We start from the raw sequence: 21,153 nt of genomic DNA, 5'->3' as shown, positions 1-21,153 counted from the left end.
ATATGAAGTATTAATATCTGATCATGAGCCTTTGCATTGGATTCCGTTCTCTTCGCCAGGCTCTCCACGCAGCTTGCTCCTTTCTCATGCCAAGTGTTAACTCAAGCATCACTTCCGTAGAGAAGCTTTCCCTCTATTACGCTCCATCTGATTGATTTCCTTCATGGACAAGGATGCTGAGTGAGGGTTATAGTAACTGCTGTCTCAGCAAAGGAGGGGACCGCATCTGACTTGCGCGTGTTTACCCAAAAGCTAGAAAAGTTTCTGGCACATATAGCAGTAAACAATAAATATTTGAATGAATTAAAAAATTTAGATGTTTACAATAACACATACAGGTACACACAATACTGGAAAATGAGGAATACCTAACAGAAAACCATCAAATACAGAAAATATCGAAAATGACACCTGCAGAGACAGGTGAATATGGTTTCAAGAACAAGTACCTAAGATATGTATCTTCAAAAGTATAAAAATTTACGAGGAAACCTGGAGTGGTGGTTTGTCATTTCTATGGGAGACAAACAAGCAGTGTTAAACAGCAACAACTTCACATCAGACCCAGGAACCACCTGGTGCCGAACGGACCACCGGCAGAGCCTCTGGACTCGCCACTCACTGCAGAGCGCAATGTGCGGCTGGTTCTAACAGTCAACCGTATAATCAAGATTAGTTAAGAACAGCTCAAATTGTAGGTAATTATCAGCTAAAAACAGTTGCTAAACTGCTTCTCTCCAAACTTTTAAAATTCTAGATTAATAATTATGTAAAATGAAGGGATTTTATAAATTGAATACAACATACTTTAAAAACAGATGGCCTTTATCTGTTGATCATACCTCAGCATCACTTTTCTAGGCATTCCGCAGGAGCAATTACATTTATAAAAGGTCCGCTCATAAAACAATCTAACTAAAACACGTGAAAAATCAAAGGACACTAGGTCTGCTTTGAAATATTTTAAAATATCTTTTTTAAAAAGTGTTTACATCTACAGATTGGCTTTAAGAAAGGGAAAAACACACTGAAATAATTGTAGCATATCCCTGAAAATAATTAAACTGCCACCGCGCGTCTTTTATGAGGTGCAAGGATAAATCAATGGACTGCTAGGGCACACGAGTCAAGTATTATCTGTTGAAATGTGGTGTAAGACACAGCAGCTTACTCCATACGAACTCTTCCTGTGGCCCAGAACTGGCTGGTGCTGGCAGTATCAGTGCGACCATTATTGGCAATGGATGTCACGCTATGCTGTTTTGGTATCAAGACATAAGTAGGAATGGAGGTAAGGTTTGGAAAAATTTTCTGCAAGGCTTCCTTAGATGAGATTTAGCAGTAAACAAACAAATCATCAAGAATAAATGTTTAAGACCCACCAAACACATTAAGATCAAGGATTTCAAAAGTTAATCCACTTTCCTTCCCCCAAGAGTTTATTTTTGGTAAAAGGCAGAAAAATTAGTTTTTCTACAAGGGAATTCTGCTTCTAAATGATAATTTGAAAATCTCGATATATATTATATATTAAAAAAGACACACAAAAATAACGGAGAAGTGGAATAACAGATTAGGTACTGTAACTTTATAAAGGCTTGCCTAAATCAAGAAGCAGCACACACGCCTAATTTATGCAAACTAAAAATGGGTATAAACAGCACAATACTGTGATACTGCATCATGATACATTACCTGTACACGTAACTACTACTGTTATTAATAAACCTTCGGGACATTCAATGTTATGCCCAAGAAGACATCAGTAAGTCTTTAAAATCTTCTCTTCCTCCTTTATGGGAGGGTATTTCTAGACACTAAATTTCCCATCTAATATTTGAATATAGGAAACTGATTCCACAAGGTGCTTTAATTGATGAGACCTCAAGTGCTGTTTTCTCGCTTGAATTTTTGGATATAAACAGTCCACGGGGACCACACACAAATACTATGACAGAAGAGCTGTTACATTAAGTCTTTTGATGTGACTTGATTGGTGACGAAGCTTTATGACATGCTTGAGCAACGCACTGAAGGGGATCCCATCTGAGTTAGTACTTTGTCCAACCACTGTAGAGGTCCATTCAGATGCAGTTCAATCCAGCAAGGAGTGCTCGTTACTGTCTGCCTTCTGTTTAAAAGAATACAAGCAAATAATTAAGAAATTAAAAGAACATGACTATGTTCAGCTAGATGCACTAAGAATTTAGATGAAGTAAAAGGCTGCATATACTGAAACCTAAATTCTGTTGAACAAGTGTTAAGTTTGGATATCTAATTATTTTGAAAACTGCTTCATCCTCAAAGCCTACCAAAGTATTTCCAATGACTTTTTTCTTTGAAAGAGATTTATAAAAAACATTATTCTACCCTCAAATTATAATTAGTAGGGTGATCTTACTATTTACCATCCAAAATGGGATACCTTTAAAAGAGAATGTAGTCACTACTAATAATTATGCCAGGGCCAAGAGATGCAAACCAGGACTGTCCTATGCTAACGGGAATATATAGTTACCTACTTATTTATCAACCAAAGAATAGAAGATATTCAAATACCAAATGAAGTCTAAAAGGAACAGGGTTCAAATTTAAAGAATACTAAAACAGCCCTGGCTGGCATAGCTCAGTGGATTGAGTGCGGGCTGCGAACCAAAGTGTCGCAGGTTTGATTCCCAGCCAGGGTACATGCCTGGGTTGCAGGCCATAACCCCCAGCAACCGCACATTGATGTTTCTCTCTCTGTATCTCCGTCCCTCCCTTCCCTCTCTAAAAATAAATAAATAAATAAATAAATAATTGTAAAAAAGAAAAAGAATACTAAAACAAAATTCTAACCTAAGCTTCTCACAGAATGCTCAGAGCTGTAGTCCAACTTTCCCAAAGCCAACAGCATCCCTTTCGGCAACATCATGCAGACTTTTATAAAACACCCTTAGTAATTCAACAAAAAGGGCAACTGTTTGGGAGTCACAAATTGTTCAATGACATCCTGTCACTTCTATGTACTGATTTTAGTTCTGTTTTATTTAATATACAGTAAAGTCAGTAAATCTACTTGTTTCTTCAGCATGACAGCCCTTCACACATAAGAAAAGGCCATTATCACACTCCACCTCCAAGCAACATATACTCACATGATTTAAAACTATATTTCAAGCGATGCAGTTTTTTGGATCAGAGGTGTCAGTGCCCCATTATACACTTCAGATTTTTCAGTGTTCTCTAGACACCTCCCACCTGCAGGTGTCTGCACTCATCTGCCTCCTGAGAGCTTCTGAGCTCTGTCCAGAGAAGCGGCAGACCAGAGTGCCAGGACTTTTAACATCCCAAGGAGCAGCCCTCACGCAACAACACAGGAACTGGCATTTAAATGCCCAGTTTCCTTTCCTTTTGGGTGGGATCATTCGGTATGTTCTCTACCATTTTCCCAAGTTTCCCTACGGGAAAAAGCTAATGAGCCTTGTACCCTATTAGATGGATTAATAATGATATTGGCTGCCTTCCCTCTCCTACCTCACTTCCCTACTACCTCCTTCCTTACCAGTGTTTCTTCCATTTCCTGAATAAACTCTTTGCACCTGAATCCTTGTCTCAGGGTCTGAGACACAAAGACATTTTGATATATGATCATCCCTGAAACACGGCACACGAAACTTAACGGTCCCAAATCTGATCCGCACAGGCTCACTGCCTTGCTTTGATGTAGACCCTCTGTATTCTCCTATGCTCGGGCACACTCTGCAAATTGCCCTGTGTTGTCCACGAGGTCCAGGCAAGACTGACCCTTCTCGTTTGCATCTCATTTTCCCCTCTGCTGTCTGCACTGTGTCCTTCACACAATTCTGCTTTTCATCTCTCCCTTGAATCAGGCGTTTGGCAGTAATTTTGCCAAAATCTCTTTGATTTTGCCACTTGCTGAATTCTGGATATTTCCCAGTTTGTTTTCAATCCTATCATTTTATCACTACATTTGTGTAACCTTCATGAGTAATTCTTCATCCAGGTCACCGAAGGGCAGAAGTGCGTTTAAGGGTTGGGCACAAAGTTGCACCCCAGGCACTATCCATCCCACTACCCAATCAGTTACTCCAGTGCTGGTTCGCTCGTTTCTCAATAAAAGACAAACTCTTTACACATCTGTATTTCCTTTTCACTATGTTCCTGACTTTCATGCTGGGAATCGAGCTGGCATTAAAGAAATGGAGAAATACTGATAGTTTCAGAAATCCAACCATTACATCTACCTCCTCAGCTCCAATGTCATTAAGAATAAAAGGACAGTTCAGAGACATGAATATCTGAAGTTATTTTAATCTATAAATGTTCAAGGAAACTTCTTAATTATCCAAAGTAGATATACCTGACTCCACACCAATAAAATCATACTATATATTACTGCTTCTCATAATTACAGATTTTAAATTATCTGTGGGTGAAAGAATGGCCGAGTCCACAGTAAATGAAGAGCACTATCTCTCTCTACAAATTAAAACTGCTCTTAGCAGGAGACCTATATAAGATAAACATGAAATTCTCCCTCACCTGTTCAGTCCACATTTAATTCAACTGCATTTCTACCATGTTCTGCAACATTCTAATCATTTGAAGGGAAAACTAAAGGTCTGACCTAAAAACTTGATTATCAGATAGTTACTACTGGAATCTAATTTTAATATCAACTCAAGTCACTTCAAATACAAAGGAAAAAAAACCTCAGCAGACTTTAGAGGTGTCACATTTCAAAAAGCAAATGATTAGCAGGGGTGTCCAACTCATGGCCCAGGTCACTGCATCCCAGGCCACACGTGTCCCAGGATAGCTGTGAATGCAGCCCAACACAAAATCACAAATTTACCTAAAACATGAGAATTTTTTGTGATCATGTGTCACAATGTATTTAAGTAGCCTAAGACAACTTCTCTTCTTCCAGTGTGGCAGAGATGCCGAAAGGCGGGGCACCCCTGGAAACAAACTGAACTACAGCAAAATCACAAAATGAATTATCCTACTAATATAACACGGGCAAAACAGTGAGAAGTCTTCATTCTAGGATAAAAATACATAACAATGTATCTTTATGAAAGTACTCAACCAGCAGACCTCAAATCTCACTACCTCAAAAATCATATACTCACACTGCTTGTTTAAGATCAGAAACCAAGCCCAAAAGAAATGAAATAAATTCTGAAGAAGGGCCCAAGTTGAGGAATAAAACAGGAATACTATTGCTACACTATATGAATGTCTTCTGAAGTAGGCATTCAAAGAGTAAGCAATATAAGTAGGAGAAAGATTTGAGTATTTTATTTATGATCCTATTCTTGAACACGCTGAGGAAGTCCTCCATTTCTTTGATGTGGAATCCAAGCTTGAGTAATCTGTCTCACCCCTGACGACAAATCTGCTTTTGTAAAGCTCAATTACTTAACTGTTACCACTATCTTTAGAGAAGAAGGTAAGAGTCAAGGAGAACTTTCCTCAAGTCTTACACCACTTATAAGAGCTTTCCACCACTTACAATGTGTCCTTGAGCAAATTATCAAATCTCTTCTACATGTATTTCCAAATAAGTATTAGCCTGAACCATTTTTTTATTTAAGAAGACTGCAACCTTACAGAAAAAGAACAGTAACAGAATTCTTAGCAGTGCTGAAAGGCACAAGATACTGCATTTAAAACACAGCTTATTTCCTGGCACCCAACAAGTACCCCTTCTACTACTGCATAAAGTTCCACTTCTTAATCTTATACTCAAGTGGTCTCAGCTTACTTGTTTAGCTTTATTCTTCTGTATTTTCTATACTCTGGGCAAAGTGAACTGCTATTTTACTGCCAGAATCATCATGTGCCATACTCTCATAGCCACGACTACTAAAATACTACACGCCTTTTAGAATCTACGTGATCTCTACATTCTCCACCAGAAGCCTTCACTGAGCTCCAGTGAGACAGCTCTCCTTCCCGGAAATGACACAATCCTTCCAATACACCCCTTTATGCTATCAAACACTCTGTAGGTATTATTTTACAGCCCATGTCTATACATGTTTCAATTCTATCTTCTACAATGCCAGCACAAGAATTTGCAATATTTTCAATCTTAGATCTTCAACTTTCTTTTGTAATTACACATAAAGATCTGTTGACTCCATAACCTCAATGAAAACAAATACACGTGAACTCCAGAATATGCAAAGGATGGAGAAAAAAGAATTACATTATGGAAATTTAAGAGTTGAGTATATATTCCATACCGGTATTCTGCTCCCCACCCTTTCACAAAACTCATTCTTATGGTGCACATTCTAGTTAGCTGATACACGGCTTCAAAACCCTGATTGACAGACTGAGCCAGAAGAGCAGCAAATTCCTGGTTGTTGAAGATCTTCAGATTACAGCCTATGATTGAAAAAAAGTAAAACAAAAAAGAAAAAAATTGTGTAAAAACAGTATTACCATAAGAAAATAATTTGAAAAGGGCTACAGACACTAGAACAGAAGCATGCAAATCATCGCCTGACTCCCCAAATTAATAGTAAGTAGAAAAGCTCAGCAAGTTGATATGATAGGTTTATGTACATTGTTGTACCCATACCTGGTGGAATTTTACACACTGTTGCAGGGTGCCAGCCGTATCTCTGATTACAATTGGGGCTCTGCACAAAGATTGCACTATCACTTAGGCACTCAGCAAAAACTTCCCCACCTATGTAATATAAGCGTACTCCTCTTCCTGAAACAAAATACATACAGGATTAGTTTTATAACATTTACTATTTCAGCATGACTTTGGAAGAGTCTTCTTGGAGAAATACTAACATAAGGTATTTAGATACTTTCCACAACTATGCTTTTCTGAAGTCTAACTCTGAAACATACCACTGTATATTTTCCTAAGTATTTTAACAATGATTTTTATTGATTTGTAAAAATAATACATGCTTATCAAAAATATTTAAACAATGTAGAAAAGTATGTGGAGAGTAAAATAAAAAGTTTCATACAAATACATAGTTTAAAATAAATAAAAGAAGTTGAGTTAATTTTGAAGGAATTAACTAATGCTCAGAGAAATGTGCCTTCATTATAATAAATAGTATTTCCTTAAAGATCCCACTAAAGGTAAGAAAAAAAGTAATAAAAATCATCGAGAGGTTAGAGAAAGGCAGATTATCTTTGTTGGGCTTGACCTAGTGAGGGGATGCCACTGACGAGGTGCCGGGCTGTCCCTGGTGAAAGTAATTCAAGAGTGAGAGCCAGTCAACACAGGAGACTCCCCAGTGCTCCCTATGAAGACGGAGGGGGCCGCCTGGCAAGAAATGCAGGTGGACTCTAGATGCTGACAGCAGCCTCCAGCTGACAGTCTGCAGGAAATGAGTACCTCAGTAAAACAACTTCAGGGATGTAAACTCTGCAACAATCATATGGCTGGACAAGGACCTGCAGCTCCAGATGAGAAGGTAGCTCAGATGACACCATGATTTCCCCATGAGACCCTGAGGAGACGCCTAAGCCATGCCTGGAGTTCTGACCCACAGAAGCTGAGAGATGTGTTGTTTCAGGCTGGTAAATGTTTGGTAGTATGTTACACAGTAAAAAAAAACAAAAAACAAACTAATATGTATGCCATGTACAATGAGCTCCCATGTATATTGCGCACTCATGTTTTTGGCACAAAGTATCAGGAAAAAAATCGTTTTAATTTTTTTAGTTCAATTTTTAATTTATCTATATTTAGAAACAAAATTGATTATGATATTCCAGAGTATTATTTTGCATATGGATATCATTATTGCTTTCTAGAGTTACACTTTTAACACATAAGCATAAATAAGAGAATTAAAAACACTTATATAGATAAGGAATTAGTACTATCCATGTATAATGCATATTCTTATTTTTCCCTCAAAAACTTGGGCTAAAAAGTGTGTATTATACATGGCAAAATACTGTAATAAAGTACCAACAAGCCAAATTTAATACATAAATACAAAATCTGGTGCCCTGTTCTCTTAGGACTATAGAAGATTTGTTTTTTAAAAAATCACATACTTGACCATTATGAAAATGTTAAAATAATCATGTACTTGACCACCAGGAAAATATTACTGGTAAGTCTAAAAAGTAGAGTTTTTTTTTCAGGCTATATTCTTTTGATCCAATAATTACGGCAGTCTACAACTCTGCAGAAATGAATATGGTAGAGAAAATCTGTTAAATTTTTATGCAGAACCCCAATTAAAACACACAAAAAACAACCATTTTAGCTAAAGTAGGGTGGAGATGCAGAAGCCTTCCTCACCTACAAGACACCTTGGTACCCTAACAAGACTACGCAAAATATATAGTCGAGCAAGATTTGAGAAATCCCACATGGAGCCAACAGATCTCTTACATCCCTCACATTCGCGGTGTCACACTCACTCTTCAGTGACCAGCATTATTTATCAGGTCACTGATATTTATCAGGAGAAGGTGATGGTTCATGAAATGGAAACAGAAGAAAACTGTTACAGGAAGTTACTTTAAGGTGATAAGAACAATGTTCAGTTACATCAATGGTGCTCAAATATTTTCCTACCTCAGTCAAAAAAAATTCTGAAGACCCCAGGAGTTTTCATTTATGTGAATTACATCTATGAAAACTTACCATACTAGATATTAAAACTGAGATTCAAAAAATTTATTAATTCATTTAAAAATCAAATAAACCCACTACACAGCAACATAAATAACATTTTTATGAAAAAGAACTCTTTTCCAAAGGAAAAAAAAAGAAAAGAAAAAGTGAGAAGAGTAGCAATGTATTTTTGCAAAGCTCTTTGATGTCTGACTTAACGGAAGAGAGCTGGATTCTCTACACTTAATATGTCTTGGAAGATCATATGCCATCCAGCCTCTGAAAACTTCACTGTGTATGTGACAGAACGGGAGCAGAAAAGGCAAACAGCATCCTAACACCATCATGAAACTAGTTTTCTCCTTACGAACTTGCTGAAAGGCTGTTGGGACTGCCATATTTTTGAGATCCCTGAATTATTTTTTGAACTTCATTAAATGGCAACTCTTGTTTTAGATATCTTGCTTTAGATTAATACTGAGATTTAATGTATAAACTCATTGAAGAAGGGAACAAAAAGGAGATGCAAACAAACTAGAAAAAAAAAAAACTCTTCATCATTTGTTGACAATATAACCCTAAAATCTGAAAGTGACAATTTTAAGACTGGTAGAGATGCAGCAAAGTCAAGCCATTTTAACACCTATTTATCGAAGGACCTCCCAGTGCCAGTTAAAGAGAAGCTGAAGAGAAGAGTTTGCAGATGAAAGGATCAACAGCATCTATGAAAAGAAATGAGGCTGCACACTTAAACTGAGAGAAGGCAGGCTCTCCTGCACACAATCTCTTGATGTGGTAAACCACATAATGCTCACATTATGAGTATATGGCACTGGTTTTTCACACAAGAGAAAAAACATACCTATGTGTCTTCTTGTCATTTCAACTGTAGCATTTCGGTTGACGTTGGAGAGTAAACCTAAGCAGAACCTCTCTGAATTTGATGGGTCTGTGAAGCCGTCTACAGTGAGCGAGGGTTGTGATGCATGGAAGGTCTCTCCAACCCTCTGGTTTAATTCATAATAGGCTATTGAACACCAAAACGCAGGTTCTGAGTAAGTGACTGGCTGCAAATCTGGGGGGAAAAACCAAATCCACAAGAGCGAGAAATGTTGTATGAACAGTTCAAGCCAAGAATAGACTGAATATTATCATCTTTACATGCTCTACACCAGCCTACCCTGGCAACAGCTCAGGAAGGAGACCTAACATCTACATCATGAATTCCAATTTTCATAAATCATACAGATTTTCAAATTTTTCAATTTCCCCCATCTCATTAAGTCATCCAATCTTCAAATCTTTTTTTTTAACAGACTTCATGGAGATTCAGTTGTTCTCCTAGTAATTTTACACTAGTTCCCATTCAAACAGAAAACTACCATAGATAATGTAAATCAATTTGCATAATAAAGCTAATTTTTGGTAGCATAAAGTGGAATAAACTGGAGCAAAAATCAGTGAGTCAACAGCCACAAGAGGAAAAACTATAACAATAGGATGTAAAATGACATTTTTGACATTTGTGGATTTTAACATCAAATTCTCAAGGGTTACCTTGGTTACAAATATATAAAATCCCCACACAGGTAAGAAACAAAGTATAAATACAAAGCATGTGCAAGGGGAAAGATAATATGGGATCTGTATGGGATAATATGGGGAACCTATATACTCCACTGGAAAACTACGATCACATACATATAACGTCCATAATTTTCATCATAATCCATTAAAGGAAAATATCACTTCAAAAACTGACCATTATGTAGAATAAATTTCAAATGTGTCAACTGAAGAGAAATTGTGAAACAGCAGAGCAAAATGAAGGCCAAGAATAAACTACAGAATGTCTATAAACACACACACACAGTAGCTCGCACACATACACACAGCACTCTAAACCACATGCACGTCTGTGATGTGTATACATATTTACACACATACCTCTTATTAATAACTGCTATCGTAAAATGTATCATTAAAAACATACCCACAGAAATCTAGTCATAATAGGTCATAAAATTTACCTTGAGTAAAGAATATGATTTCTATGAATAAACATATTATTAGTTTCTTATACTATGTGCCAGTAGAAAAGAGGTTTAGTAATATTGAGGCACATCACCATTATTTTTTAAAAACACTAATTTGAACAATCACTTGGTTATTTGAGTTTTTTCTTGTGTATAGATACAATAATGACCAGAGAGAATATTTAAGTGACATGGTATAGAAACAGTGGTGGAAAAGTGTCTGCAACTTACCCAAACTATGATTAACAGGGGACAGAGTGGTAGGAGATAGTTCTGCTGGAGATCCTAAAATAAAAGGAATCAATTTAAAAACAGATGTGAACCTATTTCCAGAACTTATGACCAAATAATAAAAAAACTGGTTGTAATTGTCACAAATTATACACAGATAATTTACATCCCAAGAATTAAAAATATACAGCTACTTTATGTGAGTATAATTTTGGAGGCTTCAATACATAAAAGGTAAAAAAGAATATAAAACAGCCCTGGCTTCTAGCCAGACTTCTCCTTCCCAAAGGCACCCAATGTATCTTTCCACAAATATTCTACGAACCATATAAGCAAGTATTTTATGTTCTGTGTGCCCTGTTTGTAATGCACAAATGGTAGCACAGCTCTGAAGTTTGTTATTACATTGCTTATTCTACCACAGATGTTAAGTTTCCTTATTAATTACTTATCTATATTATCAGCCGCATAACATTACATTATGGTATATTATGATCCCATATGGATGAACACACAGGCTATTTTCAATCTCTTCTTTAAGAACCAAGATTGCAATGACTAATCTTGGACATTTGCATACTTTCAGTCATATCTAAAGGATAAGAATAGGCTCTTAAAAGAGAAACTGCCAGGTCAAAGGGCTGTGGTTCTGTAATTTTGATAGATTTTTGCCAAAAGTGTCATCTATAGAGTTTGTACTGATTTGCATTCCCAGTAACAATGAATGGCGAGGGGATGGATGCTCATGCATTATTAAGAGGTGAGTACATGCTCTTAACAAGCACTGTTTTAATCTGTGTTCCTCTTATACACGATATTGAGTAGCTTTATACTTGCTGACAATATATTTCCTTTCTGTGAACTGTCTGCTCTTTTGTTCATTTTTCTACTGTGGTATTAATCACTTTTCTCACTGATCTATAGAAGGCTCTCTATGTATTACAGATAGGAGTCCTTTCATGGTATGAGTTTCAGATATTCGGTTATCTATCTTATGACTCTTAATCCTAATTCTGATTAAACAATAATAAAAAAACCTTTTATGTGACAAAATGTATCAGTCATTTTGGTGTGTGTCACACTTTGATAAAACAGTGGTGACAGTGGATACCCTGTCTTAACTTTAAGGGAATATTTCTAGTTTTTTTCTCATTGAGTATAATGCTGGCTTTGACGATGAGAGAGGTAATACTGCTTATCTAGGATTTTTGCATCAAAATTCTCAAGCAATACTAGTCTGTAGATTAACACTGTGAATGCAATGTCATGCTATTTCATAAAGACAATCTAGAAGCTATACATCTTTCCTATGCTCTGTAACAGTTTAAATAGCATTTTAATAACACATTCCTCACAGTTTGGTAGAATTTCTGTGTGAAATTGTTTGCAGTTAAAAATTTTTTAGGGTTTAAGACATTCTCTACTTCTTCCACGAAAATTGACTTAAGATAGCTCTATTTTCTGGAGTCAGTCTGGTAAGTTATACTGTCTTAGAAAATTACTCATGTCTTTCAGTTTCAGGTAAACAGGCTAAATCTAATCAAGATACACAGGGGGGCACAGATACACAAAATAAGAAAAAGAAGGCACACCAACAGACACAGGAGAAAAAAATGAGACCACTCAATTCCATGCAACTACATTTAGATATATTTGTTGTGAATTTGTTAAATAATCATATATAATTATAAACTTTGTTTTCTGATCATCATTCTCAATATTCTGGAAAAGTTATCTAAAAGAGCATGACCTACAGCACCCAGGTGTCACAGTTACAGCAACTGCATAAATGTAGAACAAGAGAGGCCAGACCCCCTGTGCCCCTCCCTCTCCTTCCCACACCAGTGGAACCATAACATGAAACTCCAGGGAATATAAGTGAAATGTGAACCCTCAGATAAAACAGATATATCAAAAATAGGGAGCAGATAATAATTACTTTTAGAAGACAGAAAAGTCTTCCATAACAAAATTAATTTCTTATGTTTTTTTCTTGTTGTGTTCCTCATTTTGAAAACTATGTTGGCAAGTCCCAATAGGTACAACTAAGAAAGGTCAAAATATATTTAGAACAATGAACTAAAACTCACTGCTGTTTCCTGAAGCTGTTATAAAATAAACAAGGCCACTATTAGACATGGAGGAAACTGCCCCATTTTTCATTTTTAACTATTTACTCTTCTATTAAATACTTATCAGAAATGACCAGTAATTACAGTTCATTAATTTAGACTAATTGGAGTTCAATCAGATGTGATAAAAGGAATTACAGATTGCAAAAAGAAAGGTTCGTTATAACCACATACAAATTTTTAACAAGTTAAATTAAGCTAACAATTTACTAGCTACAGAAGTTTTTAGAAACATTTTCTAAAATGCATGCGGGTGAACTGATAATTAACCTATTAATTATTCATATATGCATGCTGCTACTAAAGTCTGGAACTTCCTGTTACGAGAAGTAAAAAATATCTTATTTAGCTAGTTTGAATCAGTGGTTTCTGTTACTTGTAGCTAAAACATCTAAAGAAATCCTGGTGCATGTATCTTTGTATACAAGTTCTATGTTACTCTCTAGTATTACCTTATATACAACACCCAGCATTGGATTTTAAAAAAACAAACACAAGAATACATTGAAGGAAAAAAAACTCTCATAATCAAGAGCTAATAGTCAACAGCAGCAGACCTACACATGAACCAAATACTGGAATTATCAGATAAAGAGTTTAGGCCGTAAGTTAGACCCACATTTACAGTATCACTTGATTTTCACCAAAGAAGCCAAGGTAAAGCAACAGGGAAAGAAAAGTTTCCAACAAATGGTGCTAACACAAGTGGACAAGTGTCCACAGCAAAGAACGAAGAGCAGAATGGTAACTAAGTATGTGAAATACTCCCTTCATTCAAGGTTTCACGTCCCGCAGTTTCAGTCACCTGCAGACATAAACCGTCCCTCGGCCCAGCACATCCACACTGTATACACTACCCGCCCATCAGTCACTTACTAGCCACCTGGATTCTCAGATGGAATGTTGTGGTTTTGCAGGCTGGTGTTCAAAATGGCCCTCAACACAAGAAAAGCAATGCTGGCAATTCAGCTATGTCAAAGAGAAGCTGCAAAATGTTTCCTTTATGTGAAAAGGTGAGTACAGTAAGATATTCTGAAGAGAGCCCACATTCACTAAGTTAAAGAAGTATAACTTAGATTATACTCTTATACAGCCAATTGCTATAACTGTTCCACTTTATAATTATTGCTGTTAATCTCTTCCTGTGTCTAACCTCTAAATTAATCATAGGTATGTAAAAAATAGTAATATATAGGGTTCCGTACCATCCATAGTTTCAGGCATCCACTGGGGTCTTGCAACATACTACCTGAGGATATGGAAGGACTACTGTATATTCATCTTAGTGCTCTCGCCACGATTCAGGCATCTGTGTACTCATTGGAATCCTCATGGCCTCTGCGGCTGGCTTCTTTCACTTACCATAACGCTTTCAAGGTTCATCCATGTTGTACCACAGATCAGTACTTCATTCCATTATATGACTGAGTAATATTCCAATGTATGGACATACCTAATTTAATTTATCCATTCATCATCTGATGTATAATTGGGTTGTTTCCTCTTTTACATCAACAATTGTATACAAGTTTAGCATGGATGTATACAAATTTAGTTTTCAATTTTCTGGGGCATATATCTAGAAGTGAAATTGCTGGGTTATATTTTTCAATATTTTAAGTTTCCTAAGCAAGTGAGCCATTTTATACTCCCACCAGCAGCATATGAAGACTCTAACTTCCCCATAAACTCATCGACACTTGTTATTGCCCTTTTTTGATTACAACCATTCCAGCAGGTGCAAAGTGGTATGTCATTGGTTTTCACTTGCATTTCCCCCGTGACTACTGATGCTGAGCATCTTTTCATGGCATTCACTTTTATGTATTTTTATTTTTTTAATCCTCACCTAAGGATCTGCTTATTGATATGGGGGGGGGGGAGAACATCAATGCGAGAATGCGAGAGAAAAACACCAATTGGTTGCCTCCCACATGTGCTTGAATGGAGATGGAACCTGCAGCCTGGGAATGTGCCCTGACCAAAAATCGAACTCGGAACCTTTTGCCGCATGGGGTGATGCTCCAACCAACTGAGCCACCAGACCAGGGCTGGCATTCACTTTTAAATGTATAGTAGCAGCTGTCCATCATGGGGCAAACAAAAACATAGTTGATTCAGGAATACAGTTCTTCAATATACAGATATAATTAGAAAGACGTATTTGGAAAGCCAAATATCATCTGCAGTAACATATCTGCATTAAGATATACAACATGTTATTTCCAAAAATCATTAGATCATCTATCTTTCTTGGTTATCTACTACTCTAAACAGCTATGATAAGCTACAGCAGAAGCTTTCTTATTTGGAAGTCTAAATAATGGAGGGATGTAAACAACAGAATTACTATAAAAGCCTGCCCACCACCAGTGTTAATTCATTTAAAAATAACTTAGATGATCATAACTGCAGAGTACTCTACTATAAACTGTAGAATAGTAATGATATAATTTGTCAGGTTGTATATAATATTAAGGTGTCCAATCCTTAAGATACTGACAGGTTGTAATGGATCAAAACAGACAATTACAATGACATCATGGCTATTTCACCAGCAACCTATCAATTCTGGTGGATTACACATTATTATATAACAACTATTTTAAAGATATGATGTAATATTTATTATATGGTAAAACTTTTCTCCACTGTTTTGGAATCAATATCCAAATATTAGAAATTCACTGAATTAGGTCAGGCACAAGATATTTTTTTGGTAAACAATCCACTATAATTCAGAACTCACTCTTTTGCTAAAAGAGCACTGAAAAGCTAGGCTCCATTCCTTCCCTCCCAATTCCTCTGAAAATGTTATTAGGCTAATCAATTATGGTTTTTCATCACAATGACATTTATTCCTAGGATAACTAAAACTTTTCAACAGAAGCACAGAATACCTAAAAAAGAAAAGTGTCTGAGTGTCCTCAATTTTCATTTACTCTACCCCAAAAGAACGTTCTACCACTCACTCCGCTGAGCAGCATATGCTAACTTTTCATGGACAACAGGGGCTGTGGATTGTTCAAATATAATCAAGTCAAGATAAAATATTTTTTGATGTATCCCAACTGCTCTAAATTTAAGAGTTATAAGTAACTCATATGAGTTTCAAATAAGGCAAAAATGTTTATCTAATTACTGAGAGATTTTGAAAGATATTTTTTACCTGTATCCATACTTTGGTTCAACTGTTGATCACTTGTTTCTCCATCTTCACTGATGTATCCAGGAGGTGGCGTTTCTACAGAAGTTTAGAAAAATCAAGTACAGTTACAATTTAATCTCACCTTTTCTCCTAGCTACCAAAAATAACCATCGAATTGCTCCAAATAACAAATATAAATGTTATATAACATCATTATAAAAGCAGTATTGGATACTGAGAGCTTAGGATTCAGGTTCTGCTCCAAATCTTGCAGGTAAATCCTTAAAGCCTACTTGAAATACAATTGAGCTCTCTGGGCATATTTTCCCAGCTATTATTTACATATCTGGCTCATTTTCATATGTATATTTTCTGGGGCAAGAGCCAAAAATACAACTTTAAAGATGCCTCAGTTCTGGATCAGTATGCTTCAAAGACATTAGTAGCTACAATGTTTTGGGTCTTTTTTTTTTTTTTAACTAATGGCCACATGATGAGTACCTAGATAATTAAAGGACTCCCCCACCCCCATCCAGACATGAACAGTTTCAGATTACAAAGTAATACAGGCTTACATCTTTCGCTAAATTTTACAGGGCAAAATATGGTAATATAGTTCAGGACTGGTCTAGCTTGAATTCTACCCAAAAAGTGTATTTCCCCAGAGATTTCTAACCATTAAGTCCTGAGTATTAAAGCAATAAATTAAATTCAAATACAGATTACTGCACAAAACTGAGGTAAAACACTTCCTGAAAATAAGTAAGATTCTAGTGTGTCATTTCTGACATGTTTTATGAACAACACATTTACTTAGGAAGCATCTGAATACCTGAAAGAGCTTCTGAAAATAAAAACATTTATACAATTCTATCAATTATAATTTCAAGAACAAGAAATAAGTTTAAATGATTATCAACAGTTCAACATTTACATTGCTGGACAGTTTTAAGCAATTCAAATACATACACATAAAAAAATTTTGTAATTACCAAAAGGAGGAGAGAAAATATGTGGGCTAAAGGTTTTCTTCATTAACCCTTTAATCTCCCTTCAACAAGCTAAATACAAATTTTAACTTCTTAATATCAAACCTTTCACTTGTCAATACCCCCAAATTTTTAATACTGAAATTCTAAGAATAAAATAATGTACCTGCCTTCATATGTTCAAACAACAAAAAACATTAAAATAAGAGTAATACACATCACTATTTCAAAGGTTAAAGCTGGTAAAATCAAACAGAGCTAAGTTTTACCAGTCTAACCACCATGTCTCAGAGATCTAAGTAGGAAAAAATGAATTTTTATGTACTTTATCCTCTTTTATTTTTCTCACTATTATGTACCTATAAAACAGCAATAAAACTATTAGCATTTTGGAGAAAATGTTAAAATTTCTTTTGAAGTGGAATGAAAAGTAAACCCTCAGATTCTGCTGTCAGTCAGAGCGGGGTAAACCCCACTATCCAAAAGAGCAAATAGGTACGATCCACTTTGGATTTTCTACTTTGTAAAATACCCAAATCTAAAAAATAAAGGAAAAGCAAGTTCAAACATCTCCACATGTGAAAGCTACTAAGCATTCTGATTAACATCCTTCCAAATAATTATTGGGTAGATGATCTTACAAGATGCGTACAAGATGCGTACTTACACCTCAGTTTCCTAGCACTGCTACTACATCAGACCCTCTTCAAAGACCTGAAATGCCTCCCCTCCTCACGCCACAACTCTCTCCCTAGGAAATGCGTTAGCCCTGCTTCCCCCCTCATCCCAGCCCTCACACTGCATTCCACTCTGTGTGCTACTTGCGAACTTCTCAAAAAGTTTGTTTCCTAGCTATCCAAAAAGCAGCCCTGAATTCCTTTTGCAATAAAATAGTAAGCAAAGAAAATGAACATCAAAGCAATTAGAAGACACTTTCTAACTCTAAAATTAGCTATTTTGAAAAATCCTTATATTTAAAAAATTGTCTTCAATGAATACTTCTTTGGTATTATTTCCATGATGAGACACATGCAAGAAATATCTTTTTATGCACTTAAAACTCTAGAGTTCTTTACATATTTCAATTGTGTAAGAGTGGGATACAAGGATATTACACAAAAGGAGAAAAAAAATTAACACCAAAAAATCCAAGGTATAGCTCAATCCTCATCCTAATACTATACCTTTGGTTCCTGTTTTAAAAGGGGGCAGGGGACAGAAAAATAAGAAAACACTGGTTGTTTTCCTAAAATCAGTGAAAATTAAAGGGGTGAGGAGGCTACTGTATTGTGTCATGGCATATGTTGCTGGATCACGTAATGAAATAATTAGAGTTACTGAGGCCCAGATGAAAAAGAACTAAAATAGAGGTTTTCTAATTTTCAGAACAACATAGGTATTGCTGTATCTACAGAACTAAAATACTTTATCTCCTACAGAAACCTTATGTTTTTCTTAAGCATTATCTATGAAAGTAATTATCTGGTCAATTTTTCATTACATTTGTTTCAGGAATACTTTTTTCCTGTATCATTTATTTTGCTTACATTCGTACATCTCTCTTAGCTTCGACAAACTAAGACAAACTTACTAAGATCTTTTCTTTTCTGCTTCTCAGAGTACTTTGATAAAAGCCACTGGCAAAAGAAAATGAAATATGAAGTAAAACTTTTCTCCAGACAGAAGTGTTTCAAGTACTAGGTTTATATACTTCACAAAATAATCACCCAACAGATCATACTTCTCTATTTAAAATCCAAAAAGCATTTTTTAAAGTCAAACCACTAGGTTGAAAAAGTTTACTAATACTTAAATGTTTATGAATAAAATTTGTACCTATCCCAATTTTTAGGAGATTCAGAAGGCAAAAAATACCTGGGATATAATTACTCTGTGGCTCAATCCCCGCTGGGAAATTAGTGTTTCTGGAATGGAGGGGTATAATCATCCAGAGGTGGCAGTTCTGTTAGGATCTCAGTGTGCCGTGGCACTAATACAGGAGGCAGAACTAAAAAGTAAAAAAAAAAAAAGTTAAAAAAAAATAATCCAAGTTAATGGCAAGAAGCAATAGGTGGGGGGCAAGACCTTTATTAAAAGTTTTCACAAAATTTTTTTTTAAAAAGTAGCCTGCTTAATTCTTTAAATTTAGGGCCCACCCATTTGGTATTATACAAGTTATTAAGAAATTGACAAATCTGATTATAATTTTAACTTATTATATAGTTCACAATCTAAAACTTCAAGATCCAATTTATTTTGTACTTTTGAGTACAAGGTGATCCTGGTAATATTCCCATGAAAGTTCAAAACTCTCATTTGAAGAGCTGGGAAAGATTTGTAAAATCATATTTAAGGTATCTTCTAAAAATACAGCTGTAGTCCTGAAAAGTTTCAAGTACAAAGCTAAGTAAACATAAAGTCTTCTTATGAGTTTTACTGAATTGCTTACATAGGAATGATGTCATTAAAGTATTGAGGAAAAAAAAAAAACCAAAAACCAACAACCAAACACTCAGAGAGCAAAATGAGTAAAAACAGTTAATGCAGCAGACAGGTAAACATATTTATCAGTTTACCTCTAAGCTGACTGAATTTGTGGATTAGAATTTCCTGCATGTGTACTTTGAGGTGAAATAGTATGCTATCTCAAGAAATTATCCTTCCCACTAAGATATACTTTCCATAAAATATTTTTAAAATTTAAAAACTATATTTATTATTTATTTGAGAGGGAAGGGAGGGAGGGAGAAAGAGAGAGAGAGACACACACACACACACACACACATCAATGTGCGGTTGCTGGGGGTCATGGCCTGCAACCCAGGCATGTACCCTGACTGGGAATTGAACCTGCAACACTTTGGTTCACAGCCTGCACTCAATCCACTGAGCTACGCCAGCCAGGGCTTAAAAACTATTTTTAATGACCACCAAATAATATACTGAATTTAAGGTAAAGTTTATTTAGAATTTTACACTGAAATTTTCTTGGGTCAATTAGGTATAAGAGTACCTAATATACTTAGGTCCAAGTATGTATGTATGTATGTATTTATTTATTTTTAATCGTTTTCTTACCTGGTGTCTCAACTCTCTGGTAGTGGTAAGGGTTAAACATACTTCGTCCTTTTAAGATTAAAAGCATATCGCAGTTTTCAATTGCTTTGAGTTCATGATGACTGTGAAGATCAGGCCAGCGCCATAACCGGCAATATATAACATGCGGCAGCCCTTTCCGGTGAGATACCTGAAGACGACCATCAAGAGACCTATTGGGACAAAGCAAGGGGAAAAGAAAGGTGGGAGGTTTAAAAAAACAGGAATAGTTAACAGGACTAAATTAGTTAAATAAAAGCATAAAGAAAGGAATGATAGACATTTAGTTAGTTTTAGTGAGTACAAGGAAGAAAAATGTACTATTTAATGGATCTGACATAAAAGTAAACAGCAGCTCTAGCAGATGATTCTTAAAAACATGCCACACAAATGACTCAAGTGTCAGTGAATGGCTAACCATTTTGGAAAAAATAGATTTTTAAGAGTATCATATAAGTGCACTTGAAAAACTGTCAACTTTTATCTTTAGTAAATCAAACTCTTATTCAGGGATTCTTTAAGGGGCATTAATTCTGTAGGTGACTAAATTATCAAAAAAGGAACTACTGTGAAGAATGGTAGATACCGACAATGATATAAAACTCACTTAAACTAATGCAGTTCATTACCCAGGTGTGATTGTGTTGAGTACTGACATGTATTTCTGTAACTCACACATAAATGCAGATGGTGATGAACATGGTAAGATGAAATGGACAAATACCAATGTGCTCAAAAAGAGAATGAGGTGATTAAAAAAACATAAAAAACAAGTTAGCCTTGTGTTAATTGTGTTCAGTAATCAACCATGTATTATTAGTATACAGATGAGATTTAGATGATAACAAGAAATTTAGCAAAACCTGGTTATGTATCTATTGAAAAATTAGGCCAACAA

The 21,153-nt window shown here is 35.7% G+C and overlaps 1 protein-coding gene across 1 annotated transcript in view; it reads right to left on the bottom strand.

Moving 5' to 3' along the window:
* Nucleotides 1-227: 227 nt before the first annotated feature.
* The window catches only part of SMAD2 (SMAD family member 2), a 78,749-nt gene continuing 57,823 nt past the window's right edge, over nucleotides 228-21,153 (bottom strand). The window contains 9 exon segments of the mRNA XM_036010241.1: nucleotides 228-2,131; nucleotides 6,258-6,402; nucleotides 6,599-6,736; nucleotides 9,486-9,698; nucleotides 10,891-10,944; nucleotides 16,192-16,266; nucleotides 19,035-19,087; nucleotides 19,089-19,167; nucleotides 20,238-20,428. Of these exon segments, the coding sequence (XP_035866134.1) occupies nucleotides 2,008-2,131; nucleotides 6,258-6,402; nucleotides 6,599-6,736; nucleotides 9,486-9,698; nucleotides 10,891-10,944; nucleotides 16,192-16,266; nucleotides 19,035-19,087; nucleotides 19,089-19,167; nucleotides 20,238-20,428 (1,072 nt within the window). The 3' untranslated portion in view covers nucleotides 228-2,007.

The sequence above is a fragment of the Phyllostomus discolor genome, chromosome 9 (genome assembly GCF_004126475.2).
Source record: "Phyllostomus discolor isolate MPI-MPIP mPhyDis1 chromosome 9, mPhyDis1.pri.v3, whole genome shotgun sequence".
NCBI lineage: Eukaryota > Metazoa > Chordata > Mammalia > Chiroptera > Phyllostomidae > Phyllostomus > Phyllostomus discolor.
This window is presented reverse-complemented; position numbering and strand designations above follow the sequence as displayed.